General features: G+C 46.1%; 1 protein-coding gene across 5 annotated transcripts in view; it reads right to left on the reverse strand.

The window, feature by feature from the left end:
* Positions 1–17302, reverse strand: part of PPP6R1 (protein phosphatase 6 regulatory subunit 1) — a 1952116-nt gene that overhangs the window by 1313135 nt on the left and 621679 nt on the right. For all 5 annotated transcript variants that reach the window (XM_069638194.1, XM_069638176.1, XM_069638186.1 and 2 more), the window contains one exon: positions 6791–6904. In XM_069638194.1, the coding sequence (XP_069494295.1) occupies positions 6791–6904 (114 nt within the window). The remainder of the gene's footprint in view (positions 1–6790; positions 6905–17302) is intronic.

A 17302-nucleotide genomic window follows, 5' to 3' on the forward strand; every position in this document is an offset into this window, starting at 1 on the left:
TCTCCATCGCTGCCTGCCACCCTCACTAGACTGACTGTTGAGGAAAAATAGTACTGGCCCTTCCTACGAGGCACACCCTCAACACCCGATTTGCTAATTCCCACAGTTCCATTTCCATGTCCACTATGCTTAAAAGGGCAGGATGTGGCACATGCGCGTTCCCAGCTACAGTGAGGACCGCGACCCAGTAAAGCAGGGACAGTCCTCCTTCCCTTTGCACTACAGCCATGCACCCAAGGTGCTAGGCCCTCACCAGAGAGAACACACCATAGTGCACCCTATGTTTAAATGCTCATGGCATGTGCACTGCACTCCCCATCTGCAAATGAGCTGCCAGCTTTCACCCTGGCCATATATTTGCATGCATGCATGGCTGCATAACGTTGCGTTGGGTGTGATGAACGCTATGTAGGAGGCTGTGTAGATTGACCATATTTTACATGTGTGCTGCTGAGCACTCCCTTTCATTCCGCAATATCAAAGCACTTCCTAAAGCAAAGGTCCTGTAAGGGCCTAACCATAGCAATCGCAAATGGTGGCATGTGGCTCCCTATTGTGCAACAGGTGCAATGATCTACACCATATGCTAATGAACGCATAGCAGCTCACTTCTGCTTTTCTACCAAGTCAACAATGTCCTCCATAACCATTGTGTTAAAGTCACCAACTATAAATGCATGCAGAGTTACAAACGCATGGCTGCATTATGTTGTGGTGGCTGTGATGAAGGCATAGGCTGTTGGGTGCATGGCCTACGGCCTTCGGCCATGCCATGCAGGCGAACATGTAGGCATGTGCCAGAATTCACAAGGCAACATAGGCACCAGCACTTCAACCCAACCACTGCACCATAACGCAGGGATGCAAGCACACATGTTCCACTTACCATAATGCACAAACATACCACAGTGTTTGGCACCACTACCCACTTCCATTCACAAAGCATTGTAATATTGCCAACATAACAATACAAACTTCACAACTTTGGTCCTCCTCCCCAACACTCCAGTATGTGTATAGAACCAATACTTCATAGTGCACTGCAACACTTACTAATCTGCGCAATGCAGACTACCCAAGCACATATAAGAACCAGTTGATCCGTAACCTCTTCAATATGTACACTATTCCAACAATGCACCCAGTGTACACACTACACTGCTCAATGCAGCATCTCCACACATACACCGACAACTGTAGGATGTTCTAACAATCACCACACCCATGTAGCCAAACCACACACACAAAGCGACAATGTGACACCTACTTGCAACCAGTGGACATACCTTTTCAACCAGTGGACATACGTTTCAGTGCAAGGGCTCCAGCCATGCATCGAAGGGGCTACGGATTTACCATACTACACGCTATGTTTAAATGTTCATGTCATGTGGAATGCACTGCCCTTCTGCAATTCAGACTGCCACCACTCATCACAGAGATGCAGCTGGAGCTGTCATGCCATAACAAAGGCTGCCTGCAATCACCACACAAGGTTGTTGCCTGTTGAGTTAACCGCAAATTGGCATAGTATGCACGCATACCGCTGGCACACCACCATCTTCTTCTAATGAGATATATCACATTAAGCACTTCTCACTCCCCCACCCTTTCCATCCCTTCTTCCCACCACCAGATGCCGTAAACTATGTTTTCCAAACCCTTTCACTGCTGCATTGCCCTTGGATACAAAATGCCGGCGGTATCGAAAACCTTTTGATGCACATCACGTCACCGCACAAGGCAGTGCAATCAAAATTGTGACCGCGCAGCGAACAGGGAAATGGGACGCCAGAGCAGAGCCAGATAGGACTAATTTAAGTGGCAACACTGCTACATACAAGAGCCCCAGCCATGCATACAATGCCTTAGGGGCTTGGCGCACACACACCACAACAGTATCCTCCGATAGACCATGGCAGTGTTTCCCAAAAACTTTGACGCACAGCACGCTTCTCCCCAGCCAACCACCGGTCGCGTCCAATGTTCGCCGACATCACAGCGTACTGCAAGCCAATGACACTTCTGTTCGCGGAGTGGACCCAGATACCACTAATTTTTTTAGATGTACATTTCAGTTCTTTGGAACAAAAGTACTGGTTGAATTTCCACCAAACACACAAAATCACGCTTTCTGACCCAAACCCCCGTTTCTGCTGCAAATTTGGTCAAATCCGTCCAACCGTTCGGCCTGTAGCCGTGCGCAAAGTTTTTCCCCATTCAGTATAGGGAGAAAAAAAATAGTGGGACCCCCCCTATAACTTTGCCCCCCCTGCACGAAACCTCAACAAACTTGCCGGAAAAAAAAATCAGAGCGGGCCATATACTTTTTTTATTATTTTTTACAAAGTTTGGTGAGGATTCCTCCAGGGGGAGCAAAGTTATAATCCGCCGAAAAAGTGGTCTTCCTATGGGTTTAGCTACTTAAACATAACTACACTGCTGCTACCGTGGGCCGTGTAATGGCAATTTGGTTACTTTTACAATGTGCCCAAAACATGCTTGTAGCAGCAGTGATATTTTTACAATTTTTGATTCATTTAACTTGTGCACGTTTGCATTTAACGTGAAAGGCTACCAACTGTGGCTTGCACCCTAAAATGGCTGTGCCACAAGTTTTTTTGTTTGATCTTTGGCCTTCTTTCTGCCTTCTCGGGTCAAGAAATGCCTTATATGGAATTCCGTTTCCTGGGGAAAGCTATGGCTTTCACGGGTTAAGGGGCGGGTTTGTGTGTGAGTGGCCAAGACGTGGAGGCTGGGGCAGTCTAGTCCCAATCCACACCCCTGGTGCCTGAATGTCTGTTGCTGGGCAGATGTGGTGAATGGTGCAGAAGCTTACCATTGGTGAGCTTGGTCATGCCACCATTCCAAACTCTTGGATAACCGAAATGAAATCCTGGAAGTCACTTTTGCCCCCACAACCTCTGGGCATTCCTTGAAAGGACCAAGCACAGGCGGAAGTGCGTCCCTAACGTGTTCCTGAACACCAGCAGTTGTCTATGGAGAAATCGGAGTACCAGGGTTAGTTATCCTACCTGTTTCTGCCCGCACCACCTCTCTGTTCTCCATATGGTTACACAGATCTAAATCCTTGTTCCTAAATCAATCTTTCCTGTCTTTGGTCGGTGCAGGCCTGGTCAAAGATCCCTTTCTAGGACTATCCCAAGGACTAGGATTGAGGGAGTTTACTTCCTGAACTTTACCTGACTGTTTGACTCATTAATCATTACCACTGGCATTGCCAATCTCTTTATAAGCCTACCTGTGAAGGCCCCAAACCATCAGACGGTTGAACTTTATAAGAGCTAGGGAAGCGGTTTTACAATTATCCTGAAGTGTTCTTTCTATTTCTAAAGCATACAAGTACTTACCTGTGTTTCACTGGTCATTGAATGAAATGATATTCTAGTTCTACTAATGGTGAATGTATACATCTGTTTTTATAAGGGTTTGTGTAACAAAATATTTGACTAAAAGATTTTTCTTGTTTAGTGTGTATTTGAAAGGCCTAATAAATAATTGCATTTTATATACTTACTGTCTAATTGGAATTATAGGTGTTGCTCAGTGTAGACTCATTGTAGTCGGACATCTCTCACAGTCTTCCTGAGACTATGCCGTTGCCGCTCTACAACATTACCTTAATAGGGTTTGGCTAACCTCTCAGTGTCTTCCCTGTCCACCAATAATAGGATGGCCTCCCAAAATCCTTCACCCAGGACTGATTTTGGAAATCCATCTCAACATAGATCAACATATGAGGAGAGTATGGAACCATCCAGTGCTGGCCGGTACCATGAGCTCGCTGGAGGAAATGGAAAAATACCAAGTTGGCATCAACCTAGCCATCACAGCTCAACTGCATTGAGCCCCTCAAATTAGGGACGACATCCCAGCCCCAGAATAGCAAGCATGGTGGAGCAGGTGGGGTAATTGTGTGGGATAATGTATAAGCCTACCACAATTGGATCTAGGTGTAAGTCACCTGTCACTGTATTCCTTACCTCCAGTTAAAAGCGTTGCAACAGCTTTCAATTGGGTGGACATCAAAAGGAAACCAAAATGTTGTAGGCGCACAGATGGGGTTAAATGGCTCGAGAGAACGATTGAGATTTGTAGTTGAAAAACACAATCCCCTTAACGCTAGGGTCCAATGGGAAAAGGACATTGATATGAAATTCTCAGATGCGTTTTGGCAGCCGTTATTCAAGAGCCTTTTCAGACAAAGCTGGTATGGCAAAACAAGATGTGTATCATCAGACTACTCTATAGGTGCCCTTATGTAGAACTGGGTCTATGCCGAAAGTATTAAGTGGAGCCCTTGAAGGAGGGGTTTGCACACTGTTATGTTAGAAGGATTTATATTGTGCATCGCTGCCATTTGCATGGTCTCCAGGCGCCCTCGAGACTTCAGGACATATTACCACCTCTGGTGGAATACATCGCTATGCTGTTTTAGAGTAGGGACATGGAAGGGAATACACAGGGAGTTTGATCCTTTCCTAGTTTTATGTAGGCCACCACTGGACTAAAGTGTATCATGTAACCACCTCACATTACCCATATCCCTCTTTCTGCTACCCACCCCAAGAACTAGTGACAATATGGAAAAGTCTGTTCCTCTCTGCAAAGAAAGAATGGCTGCTCAAAGTTTCAATGATGTGCAGGGGAGGAAAGATTAACTTAATTGGAGAATGAATCCTCTAAATAGCAAGTTTTTTTTAAAAAAAATGTATTGGGTTTAATCAAGCAAGAATTTAAACCTTTACAAAACCTTTAAAATTTCACAATTCAATTGATTAAAACGAAAGAATATCTTCCGATTGTACTTAAAACAAATTCATAAACAGTTATCAAAGTCAATATTAGTCATGGCTCATTCCTATCTACTTCTATTCTTATCACTTATCCACCATTAACTTCCTTCAAACTTCCTTATTCTCTTTGCGTTAAACAGATTACTTTTTCCTTACTTATTCTTCCTGCTCTCAGCCAAACCTATAACCCCATCTCAGTTGATCTAATTAAGAAAATTCAGGGCCCCTAGTATTTCTACCACTGCTGATGTACCGATGAAAACGGTACCTCACATGTGTGGGTGCACCGACCGGGGCGCAAAAGGAAAAGGGTAACCCACTGGTAACCCCAAACCTTTCGGCACAGCACATTTTGTTCATGTGGGCAACCTACAGATTTGGGCCTAGGGTGTTGAAGCCACCAAGGAAAACTGGGAACTCCATGCATTTCTGCCGATTTGCGCAAGTCAGACCTCTGCGATTCCCACGGATGTCCTCTTTTCGGAAATGCATAGGGTTCCCTGTTTTCCTTGGTGGCTTGGACACCCTAGGCCCATATCTGTATCGTGTGCCGGTCTGAAAAAATCGTGAAATTCAGCTGTCGGAAAAGACTTGAGGTTAGGGGTGTTTTAGGCTTTCTTCTTGGCGCCCAGGTAGGTGCACCCACACATGTGAGGTACCGTTTTCATTGGGACATGTGTGGGAACGCAGGAAGGTATGACATTTGTTGTGTTTGTGTGGTTTTCATAACGTTTCGACCCATTTGTTGGTGCCCTTTGTCACACAACCCTTTAATTTCCCAAATGTGCCCTACATTTAGTTGCTGCTTTAGGCACCATACACTTTTGTAAACTGCACAAGTCACCTACCCTTGCAAAGGTCTGCCTGTGCTCTTTCAAAAAATGTATCTTGCCGTTCCTCATCACATTGGTTTTCCTGATTTACACATGCTAAGTACGTCTGTTCGGGCCGTAAGCATAAAACGCCTGTGTACCATGGCTTAGTGTTTGGCTTGTGGTATTGCTTGTTTTGTTAAACACTACAAAAAATGTGTGATTTCCTAACTGCAAGAGTCGGGGGAATGTGGCAGAGCATTGTTTTTCTCAAAATTCATAGAAGCCATTGCCGTACCAAGCCAACCATGTCCACCAAATACCTTTTTTTCAGTCATTTTCCCACTTTTTCCTGAAACTATGGCATTTTCCGCTTCCTAGTTGTTGCCTGACCTGCGCAAATCACCCCTTCGTAAACTTGGAATTTTGTCTGATTTTCAGAAATGTATGCCTTTCTGACCTCCAATTCGGCATTCCTACCCTTTTCTTCCATTCCGTCCACGCATGTCCAATTGGCAAAAACGGCCAAAATCGCCTACCTCTCTCAAAACGGTTGATAACCACATCAAAATACATATTTTTTGTTTCCACTCAAACTATTCTTGAAAGCAAAGAAATTGTGGAATTCAGCATTTGTTCCTAGCTCTTACAAGGAAAATACCACAGGCTTCTTTGTACATCATTTTATTGGAATTTTTTGAAAAAACACAACATTTTCGCCCTTTTTGGTTATTTTCTCTCACCCTCCTATAGCAACTTAGGATTCATGGGTGGCGTTTACGACCGCCTACATGTGGGGAAAAAAGGGGCCAAATTTGGCCGAGATATCTCAACTAACAAAAAAGTTACAAGGCATTGAATGGCGACATACCGAAATCATCAAAAAAGGCCTTGGGACTGGGACAGTTAAACAAAAACTGTCAAACTAAAAAAAATAAAAAATCTATACATGTAACACAATCAATAGGACATGTTTCAGCGGTCCACCAATCGAGAAATCTATTTTCAGTTGAATTTGTTTGAGGATTAATTTTCAAATTTGATTGAAAATTATTGAACGTAATGAAGCAAAAAAAAAAACTCCTGTATACAAAACTTAGTGGTGTAGGTTAAGTACTATGAGATTAACAAGCAAAGCTAGACCACATTCTTTCTACTCACCTAGGTCTTCGGGGCTCGAGAAGCGTTAGCAAAACCTGTATTCCATTGACGACCACAGATTCATTTGGTACGCCATCAAACATGTTGCTCAATAATTGCCCAATTACGTCTTGCCTGAGAATTGGAAAGGTAAATAGTTGAGAAATCAATGAATGACAATGGAATTTAATCACAAAGTTGTAGTTGGCAGATCTCCAATAAATATGTGAACTCAAGTTTGCTGCCAAAATAAACAAATTAAGAAAAACCTATGTTCTGTATTATGGGCATTCAAACAACTGTTTTGCATGTGGCTGCTTAGAAAACAGGACAAGGACCAGCTCATGTTTCATAGCTAATGCAGGAGTAGCATTTACGTACTTAAAATTGTAATATTTACAAATCAAGACTATATGTTAAAGAAGGTCTCCCCCTTACCCCCACCGCCTCAAAAAAATGAAAAAACACAAACTGCAATAGATTCACGTAGAACATATATTGGTGACCGATTTCATTTTTTTTTTTTTTGGAGCTGGCAATATTTCCATGAATATGTGACCGTGACTAAGCACAGCGAAGGAGTCTAAAGCAACCAAGGGTGACTGCAGCGGGTCTCCCCCAAGAGTTATTTTTAAATACTTGGTTAAAATGGTTCATTTTACTGCACACTTACTGTGAACTATTTAATAAAAAGCCATAAAGTTTACAATCAGTTCTGTAAGGTAAGACATGAAGAAAATAATGAGATGCCAAGTCACCAACAGTGATCAGAAGAATTCACCAAAAGATTTTTCATGATGGCTTTGCGCACTATAAGCCAGTACTCTTTCAGTATAAACAAAATAAGTCATGCTGACTGTGCACATGCATGTCCATGCTGGCTGCAACGATAAATGTCAGTATCCCCCACATAAGAACATGCTCATGTTTGCTTTGCCCACAATGCCAATAAATGCACTTTAAAAAACCATGTCCACACTGGCTCTGCCAATATAACCAATTAAGAACTTTGGCTTTGCCCTTAGTACCAGTAACACAATTCCATGCCACAGCCAGAAACATATACAGACTGGCTGCACCAGTGTTGGCAAGTATGGCCACGTGAGAACACTCATGATGGCTTTATCCTCGACAACAGTGTAAAACACCATGCCCTAGTAAGAAACAATTTTTGTAGTTGGTTGACCCAGTGTAGGCCAGTGTGGTCACATAAGAAAAGCCTTGTTGGCTTTGCCCTCAATGCTTGAAAAAAATGACAAGCCACAAGAAATCATGCTCACCTTCCCCCATGTAAGAACACTCACATTGACTTTGCCCTTATCACCATGGTAAAATTCTATGCCACAGTAGGAAAATATTTTAGTCTACACAAATACAACCCGCTGCTCATCAGTAACACTACTCATGGTGGCTTTACCCTTAACTTCTATCTAAAATGCCATGCCATAGTAAGAAAACATGTCCTTAGTAGCTGAGTGCACCAATGCTCTTCCACAGCCACGCAAACATACACAATCATACCCATTAATCGCACAAGCAATCACACGCCCATATTTCCCCTAACATAGACGTATACATTTATTGATTCAAAAAGTAAATATAATATTACAACTAAATTCACTATCCGCCATCTAACATTCACGCGTGTGTGCATTCAACAGCATTAATTCATTTGCATATTCACCAGCGTTCCTCCACTTGCACATTGAAAAGCACTCATTCACTTTCGCATCCACCATGCCCACTTCATTCCGGCACGCATAACTATGATGCAAACACATACTTCAATCGCAATCACAAACACGCTCAATCATTCAAAGACAATCTCAACTAAAAGCATGCACAGATTTTCTTTATTTTTAATCATCAATTGCCTACCTACTTGTCAGCTCAGCTCCAGATTCCCACTTACTGGACTTACTGCTCGGGAAGGTCTGCTCTGGACACATCACGATACAGGGAAGGTATCAACCAAACACCTCTCGCCGACTCCTGGAGAGCTAAGTAGCATGGCATGAACTGACTGCCCCAGGTCATATCAATCCACAGGTAGGTGCAGGAGCGTTTCCTCCCCCCCACCTCCCATCCCCCTGGGCATTTTCAAGGTGTAGTAGCCCGGCGAGCTAAGCTCTCAGAGCTCTCTCTTCAACCTCTCAGCATCTCCCGTTTCATTTCATGCTGGCTGTGCAGAAGCCTCACACACAGCACGATCCCCATAACCACACTGGACGCTGCAGGAGCAGGGTTTTCTACAATTCCTGGACATAAATAATGTAAGCCCAGTAGGGCTATGCAATTGGTGAGCTGAAATCATGAACAAATATTGAACATTTAAAATAGTGCGGCAAGCGCTTTTCACGCACATTTTCTGCTGGGGACCCTTTCCATCACTTTCAACTGATGTGCGCATACTTTGCTGGTTTTTTAGTAGACAGACAAGCGTTGTGGAAGCAACATGGCTATTGAGCTAATGTTTTATTATCCCCACTCCAAAATGGCCGTTATCCTTGTGTAATGATATTATTTTATTCATATCACGCTCATACAAAAGGCTAGGGAGGGAAACATGGGAGAACAAGAACAACAATCTTACTAGGCCCAGTGACATTGAGAACGCACAAGTGCAAGGAAGAGAGGGGGAGGGGAAAAGTGCATGGGAGGGGGGAGAAGTGAATCAAAGGAGAAAACAGACAAATAATAAATAAATAATGAAGGCAACAAACAGTGGAAGCGCAGTCAGCAAGGGGCAAGTGCTGGGTTTAAGGCAGCAAACAGTAAAGAATCAGTGTCCGGTAAGTGCAGAAGAAAAAGTGGGGGCTAAATGGGTACTGATACAGACCCCAGTGCAAGGGGTGGCCCAGAGGCAGTGCGGGAGGCTGGAAGGGTGAGCAGGTACCTGGGCCTGGAAGACAAGAGGGTAGGCCAGGTGCAAAGTGACAAGAGAGAACATCAGCAGGGGAGAGGGGGGGCGCGAAGACAGAAGCAAAGAGGAAGGTCTTGAGGTGCTTCCTGAACCGGAGATGGTTCTCCTCAAGTTTCAGAGTGGCAGGGAGGCTGTTCCAGAGGGAGGCCCCAACCAAAGACACATCTACCCCCAGCTCGTTTCTTTGAGAAACGACTGACCCTGAGGGAGTTGGAGGTAGAGGAGTAAAGAGCTCGAGAGGGGAGGTATTTGCGGAGGGATAGCTGAAGGTATTTTGGACACAGGCCCCAGAAATCCTTGTGGACAATGCAGAGGGTTTTGAATTTAATCCTTGCATCCACTGGGAGCCAATGGAGAGATTTCAGAGCTGGAGAGATACAATCCCAGGGCTTGAGACCAAGGACAAGTCTTGCAGTCCTGTTCTGGATTAGTTGCAGAGGGCTTAGAGTAGAAGGAGATAGATTTAGAAGAACAAGTTACTTACCAATTGGTAACGTTCTTTCGAGTGGATGTTCCTCCAACGTATCATCTTAGATGTATTCCATCCGGCTTTGCTGCTCTTCGGAAATTTTGTCCGCAGAGGGCGCTGTGCGTCAATGTCGTCGAGTCGATGGTCCCTCAAAGGACTCCGTCGAGGGTGACGTCATCGGTGTATAAGTAGCACGCGCGACGCGCGTTGGCCTCAATTCTGTTTTTCCCCCTTTTTCTGCCTGTGATCTTGTACTGTGTAGAGTGTGCCGGCAGACAGGTATCAGCCTTGCAAGATTTGAGATGGCAATAACCCGTAAAAATCTACAGGGGGGTAGGTTGGGAGGGCGATGAGGAATACGTTGGAGGAACATCCAATCGAAAGAACGTTACCAGTTGGTAAGTAACTTGTTCTTCGAGTGGATTGTGTCCTCCAACATATTCCTCATCTTAGATAGACTCCCAAAGCAGTATTTTGCTACTTTCTCTGGAGGAGGGGTCAGATTTTTTCCCCATCAATGCCTTTAGATGGTGGAATAAAGCACTGCTTTTCCAAAAGTCATCTCCCTAGACTGGGAAACATCCAGGCATTAGAATTTTGAGAAGGTATGAAGTGAAGACCAAGTTGCTGCTTCGCAAATGTACCATATTGGGACACCTCTTTGAAGGGCCGTGGAAGAGGCGATGCCTCTGGTGGATTGTGCCCTTAACCCTTCTGGTGGGTCTTTTTGTGCTAGTCTGTAGCATTCTGAAATGTAAAGTACGATCCAGCGTGAAATTGTCTGTTTTGTTACCGATTGACCCAGTTTCCTTCCTGTGTAGCCTATAAACAACTGGTTGTCCACTCTAAGCCTAGAAAGTCTAGAGATGTAAAAGCTTAAAGCTCTTTTTGGATCCAGTCTGTGTAATCTTTCTTCCTCCTTAGAAGGATGAGGTGGAGGATAGAATGAGGGTGAAACAATTTTCTGACTTAAATGAAAATCAGATATTACTTTTGGTAAAAATGATGGTTTAACCCTCAATACAACCCTGTCCTTATGGAACACAGTATAGGGTGGCCCAGAAGACAGTGCCTGCAATTCGCTCACTCTTCTTGCCGATGTTAGAGCAACTAAAAAGGGCGTTTTCCATGTTAGTAATTTTAATGGACACGTGTGCATAGGCTCAAAAGGGGCACACATTAAGAATTTTAGGACTACATTTAGATCCCAAATCGGTACTTGAAATGGGTGAGGAGGAAACACATTAGTGGGACCTTTTAAGAATTGCGTTATAAAAGGAATTTTGAAGTAGGAGCATTCTTCTGATGAGCGCTTGAAAATGGAAAGTGTCGCAAGTTAACCTTTCATTGTTCCGATATTCAGACCTCTATGTGCTAGGGTCAGAAGGAAAGATAGTACTTCCGGAATAGAACATAGAAAAGGATCGACATTCTTTCCCCTGCACCAGTTGCAAAACATTTTCCAAAGGCAACGGTATAGAGACTTTGTTGCTGGCCTTCTTGCCGAAAGCAACACCTCCATAACATCATCTGGAAGGTTCCAATCCCTGTATCTCAGCCTTTAAGATACCAAGCATGAAGGTTGAGTGTTCTGACCTCTGGGTGGAGAACCTGACCTTCCATTTGAGAGAAAAGGTTCTCTCTCTGAGGAAGACGTACTGTAGGACAGATGGACATATCTAGAAGGTCCGGATACCACATTCTCCTGGCCCAATCCGGGGCAATTAGGATCATGCTGTTCCTGAAGCGTCTCAGCCTCCTGATGACCTCAGTAATGACTGGAATCGGAGGGAAAGCGTACAATAGTGGGAAATTCCAATCCACCACGAAGGCGTCCCACAGGGCTCCTCTCGGGGGAAATTCCCTTGAGCAATACCTTTCGCATTTTTGGTTGGTACTGGTTGCGAATAGGTCTACCTGAGGGGTTCCCCAAAGGGTGAAGATCTCTTGAATGACTTCCTGAGCCAGTTCCCATTCGTGGGACACCGTGCTCTGCCTGCTCAGAGCATCTGAGTCATAGTCTCTTCCCCGGCTAGATGAATTGCCGTTAAAGAGATTCCCGCCTGAATCGCCCAATACCAGAGCTGCATTGCCTCTCTGCACAGGGGTAGTGACCCCAAAACTCTTGTTTAGGTAGTGCATGGCCACTGTGTTGTCCGTCATTATCAGGACATTCTTTCCCCTGACAGATGGCAGGAAGGCCTTCAGCGCTAGTCTGATTGCCCTCAGCTCTAAAAGGTTGATATGTAGTTTGGACTCCGATGGAGACCAACGACCGTTGATTGTCAAATCGTTGGCATGAGCTCCCCACCCCAGGAGGCGTCCGTCACTACTGTGATCTCCGGCCATGGTTGCCAAAAAGGTTCTCCTTTTAGGATGTTCTCTGTACAGATCTACCATAGAAGGTCTTGTCTGACCTTGTTCGGAATCTGAAGAAGATCCGTCATTTGACCCGAGAACTGGGACCACTGAGTCTTTAGAGCCCATTGAAGGGATCTCATCCTCAAGCGTGCGTCTGGCACCAGAATGATGCAGGATGCCATGAGGCCGAGCAACCTTAAAAAGTCGTACGCCTGGAGATTTTGGGCATTTTGGAATTTGGAAACCATCTGAAGAATGTCTTGAGCCCTCTTCTTGGGAGGCAAGCTCTTTCCCAAGGATGTGTCCAGTACAGCTCCTATGTACTGAAGCTGTTGGGAAGGTGTCATCTGTGACTTCTTGAAATTGAGGGAGAAGCCCAGTTTGTGGAGGAAGTGGCAGGTGACTTTCAGATGATCCAGTGCTTGCGCGGCAGAACGCGCTCTGATCAATCATCCAGGTAGGGGTAGACATAAATCCCCCCCTCTCCTGAGGTGCGCTGCCACCACTACCATTAACTTGGTGAAGACCCTCGGGGGGCCGAGGTCAACCCGAATGGCAGGACTCAAAACTGATAGTGTGAGTCGCCAACTACGAACCTCAGGTATTTTCTGTGTTTGAGATGAATCGGCAGATGAAAATAAGCATCCTGGAGGTCCAATGACACCAACCAGTCCTGGAGTTGAAGGGCGTGAAGGATCTGAGAAAGGGTAACCATCTTGAATTTGTCTTTCCTGAGGAACTTGTTCAAGTTTTTAAGTCCAAGATGGGTCTCAGTCCTCCGTCCTTTTTGGGGATAAAAAAATACGGGGAGTACCATCCCTTGTTCCTCTCCGCTGCAGGTACTGGTTCTATAGCACCTTTCTCCAGCAGGGTTAGAACTTCCTGCTGTAGGAGCGGGTTTGAAGACTTCAACGGGTGTCTCCCTGGTGGATTGCTTTGAGGTTGCTTTAGAAAAGGAAGGCTTTTTTTAGAGCCCAAACATCTGAAGTAATGGCTCGCCATTCTTGCAGATGCTGCGACAGCCTGCCCCCTACAGGTGTTTTGTGGTGCAAGTCCTCAAAGTGGTTTTGTGGCGGATGTTGCAGCCGCTGATGGCAGAGAGGCTGCAGCTGGTTTAGCACGTTTTCCTCGTCCACCACGAGTGGCCTTTCTTTGGCCCCTTTGACTGGCCATTCCTCTCGTCTTTCCATATGAGGTGTAATAACGATAGCATCGTCCCCTCCATGATTGCCCTTGCGCACGAAAAGGCTGAGGTTGCCTAATCGCAGCTCGTAAAGATTTGGCCGCTGCTTTTGAGGTCTGCAACCTCTCAAGGCTCTCGTCAGCCTTGTTGCCAAAAAGGTGAGACCCGTCAAAAAGCATGTTCAGAAGGCGGTTCTGTAAGTCCGGTGCAAAACCCGACTTCCGTAACCACGCAAACCTGCGCATTACCGTGCTAGTGCCCATGGACCTGCTTACACTATGTGCAGTGTCCAATCCAGATTGAAGGGGTTCCTGCATGGCTTCCTTTCCATCTCTAACGATGGCTAGGAAACCTCCCTTTCTTCCCCTTCTGGTATGTGCTCTGCCGCCATTGTGTACGAAAATGTTGCCATGGCACATTTAATGCCATGCTCCCGGCTGAAAATACCTTCCATACCCAACCATCCACATGCTTATCGTCCAGGTCTGGAGGGATAGACTGGTACGCAAGTTTGTTGGAAGCTGTGGCTGCCTGTATGACCAGACTCTCGGGAGTTGGATGTTTTGACAGATAGCCGGGGACGCTACGGGCTGGGCGGTATTTTGATGCGAGGGACTTATTTACCGGAGGAATAGAATCCGGAGTTTCCCAATTCTTGGCCACCCTGTTTTGTAAGGCTACATGAAAAGGTAGTACTGGGTCTTCAGTGGACCATGGTCCAATATGTCTGTTAAATCGTCTTGGACGAATTGGGCTGGTGGTCAAGCCCATCCCAAGTAATTTACCAGCTTGGAAATTAACTGACGGTAAGATGGACTGGCATGCTCTCCTGGATCTGGTCTACCAAAGTCATTCTCAGGAGAAGTGTCAATGCCACTTGCATTATGTAAAGACTCCACCAAATCCCTCATTCTGCTTTCCTCTGAGATCAAGCATTCTGGGACATTTGGGGTGCCATATTCCAATCCAAAAGGTACATTTTCCTCATCAGATCTCTCCTGTTCCTCAAAAATTGAGGTCAAGGATTTGAAAAACTCCTTCCTAGGGAGAGGCTTGAAAACCTTCTCTGGGAGAGGAGGAGGAAGAGGTGTAGTACCAGGCTCTGAAGAAATTACATGTTTTGTAACTTTCTCCTTCTCTTTTTCTGGTTTCCCTGGCTTGGTTGGAGCCTTTGGCGCCAAGGGTGTCGACGTCGATAAAGGCGTCGCCGGCGTCAACAACATAGTGGCCGTCGACAGGGTCTGCTTCGAGGGCGTCGAGGCAGTCTTCGACGATTTTCCCTTCGAGGTGTGATGGGTCTCGGACGGCGTCAGTGACCTCGAGCGGTCGACTCGAGCGTTTATCGCTCGCCGTCTTGGAAGGTTCCCTATCCTTCCTTTAACGATCACCCGGGCTCAAGGGCGCGTGAGTGTCGGTGCGATGATGCTCCCGACCGATTTCCGAAGAAGGCGCGGACCGAGGCTTCGCCTTCTCAAACACCTCCATCATTTTGACCCTGAATGCGTCCCACTCTTCGGAAGACAAATGTTTTGTGGGGCATTTCATCCTTTTGGGAGATTCGTCTGACAAAGAGGTGGAGGCAGACCTGTGGCGTAGTTTCTTAGATTTGTTTGATGAAGACGACAAGCAATGAGAATCGCTTCGGGATCTAGATCGATGCCTTTTGCGTCGAGGAGATTTCTCCTCATGGGGTCTCGACTCGACGCTAGAGGCTTTTCGATCCTTACGACCTACCTGTAGCTTTCCTCTCCTTTCTCGCAAGGCCTTCCCCGTCATCGTCTGACACTTCGAACAGGCCTCCATGTCGTGGCCTTCTCCGAGGCACCACAAACACTCACGGTGCGGGTCTGTGATCGAGATTTTTGAGCCGCTCGACTTGCATTTCTTGAAACCCGATCTCGGGGTCGTAGTCGGCGTCGATGACGAGGACATATTTCTTCTTGTTTATATTATATTTCTTCACAGAACTCGAGGCGCGCCAAATGTCCGAAGCAACGTAACTGCGCAAAAACGGAACTGAGGCCAACGGGCAACACGCGTGCTACTTATACACCCAATGACGTCACCCTCAAGGGAGGCCTTCGAGGGACCATCGACTCGACATCGAAGCATGGCGCCCTCTGCCGAAAAAATTTCCGAAGAGCAGCAAAGCTGGATGGAATACAGCTAAGATGAGGAATACTTTGGAGGACACAATCCACTCGAAAAAGGCTGTTACATTAGTCCAACCTAGAGAGAACCACAGCTTGGGAGACAGTGAACTCCTAGGGGAAGGAGAGGAAAGGCATAATACCCGTGAGGAAGTGCAGTAGGAAGTTTGACTTTTCAGAGACATCAGAGATGTGGGTAAAGAAGGAGAGCGTGGAGTCAAAGATGACCCTGAGGTTCTTAGCCTCGCAGGTGGGGGTAGGAGGAGGGCCATGGGAGGACGGCCAGAGAATGAGGGGAAAGGAGGGTGTAGGTGTGTCGATGAGGAGGATCTTTGTCTTGCTGGCATTCAGACAAAGATCGTTGGCAGCAAACCAATCTTGAATGGCAGTTAGGCCATCAGAGATTAGAGGAGGTGAGGAGGTGGCAGAGGGCAGCATGAAAATGAGTAGCGTTGTCAGCATAGCACTGGAACTTGGATCAGACAATAGCAATGCAGCTGCAGAGAGTTGCCAGGTATTGGTTGAAAAGCCAGGACGAGAAGTTAGATCCTTGGAAAACACCACAGGTAGAGAGGGAGATAGATGATAGGAAGGACCCAAGTTGGACCTGGGAGGGTCGATCAGAGAGGAAAGATGTCAGCCAGGCCAGAGCCTGATCAGTGAGGGCCAGATTATCACAGAGACGATTGAGCAGGATGATATGGTTGACTGTGTCAAAGGCAGAAGAAAGATCGAGTAGGCTGAGGATAGAGGGAATGTCGAGTCAAGATTGGAGAGCAGATCTTCACGGACATTCAGGAGAGCAGTTTCCGTGCTTCTGGCAGCTCTGGAGCCAGACTGGTGGTCATGGAGACAGCCAACAGAATTTGAATGAAGGTTAAGCTGAGAGATGGCAAGCTTTTCCAGGAATTTACCCAGAAAAGGAGTAATGGAAAATGGGCAATAGTTAGCCAGACAAGAAGGATCGGCTGTGGGTTTCTTGAGAAGAGGATGCACAAGAGGAAGATCCTGAGGCAAAGGAGTGGTTGCAGAAACAGCAAGGGTTGGAGCGAGGCTATCAACGTGGTCCTTGATGGTTTTAGAGGAACAGGGATGAACCTGTTTTGACAAGGCTTTCATAGATCGGACTTGTCTAGCGACCTCGTCAGGGGAGAAAAGAGGAAAGGATGAGAAAGAAGGTGGGGGTGCTTAAAGGAGGGTCAGCAGGCACAGACGGAGAGGGGGAAGAGGGGAGGAAGGAGAGGGTAGACAGGATATCTTGGGTTTTTGAGATAAAGTGAGAGGCAAGGGCATTGCAAAGAGCCTAGGAGGAAACGGGGGGGTAGAGACTGCAGCAGGGTTGACCAGTTCCTTGCAGATTTTAAAGAGTTCAGCCGAATTGTTATATGCTGCAAAGATGCAGGCTTGAATGTGGACTCTCTTCTTGGTGAGGACAGAGTGGGTAATG

Source organism: Ambystoma mexicanum, chromosome 1q, assembly GCF_040938575.1.
Source record: "Ambystoma mexicanum isolate Mex_15411 chromosome 1q, UKY_AmexF1_1, whole genome shotgun sequence".
NCBI lineage: Eukaryota > Metazoa > Chordata > Amphibia > Caudata > Ambystomatidae > Ambystoma > Ambystoma mexicanum.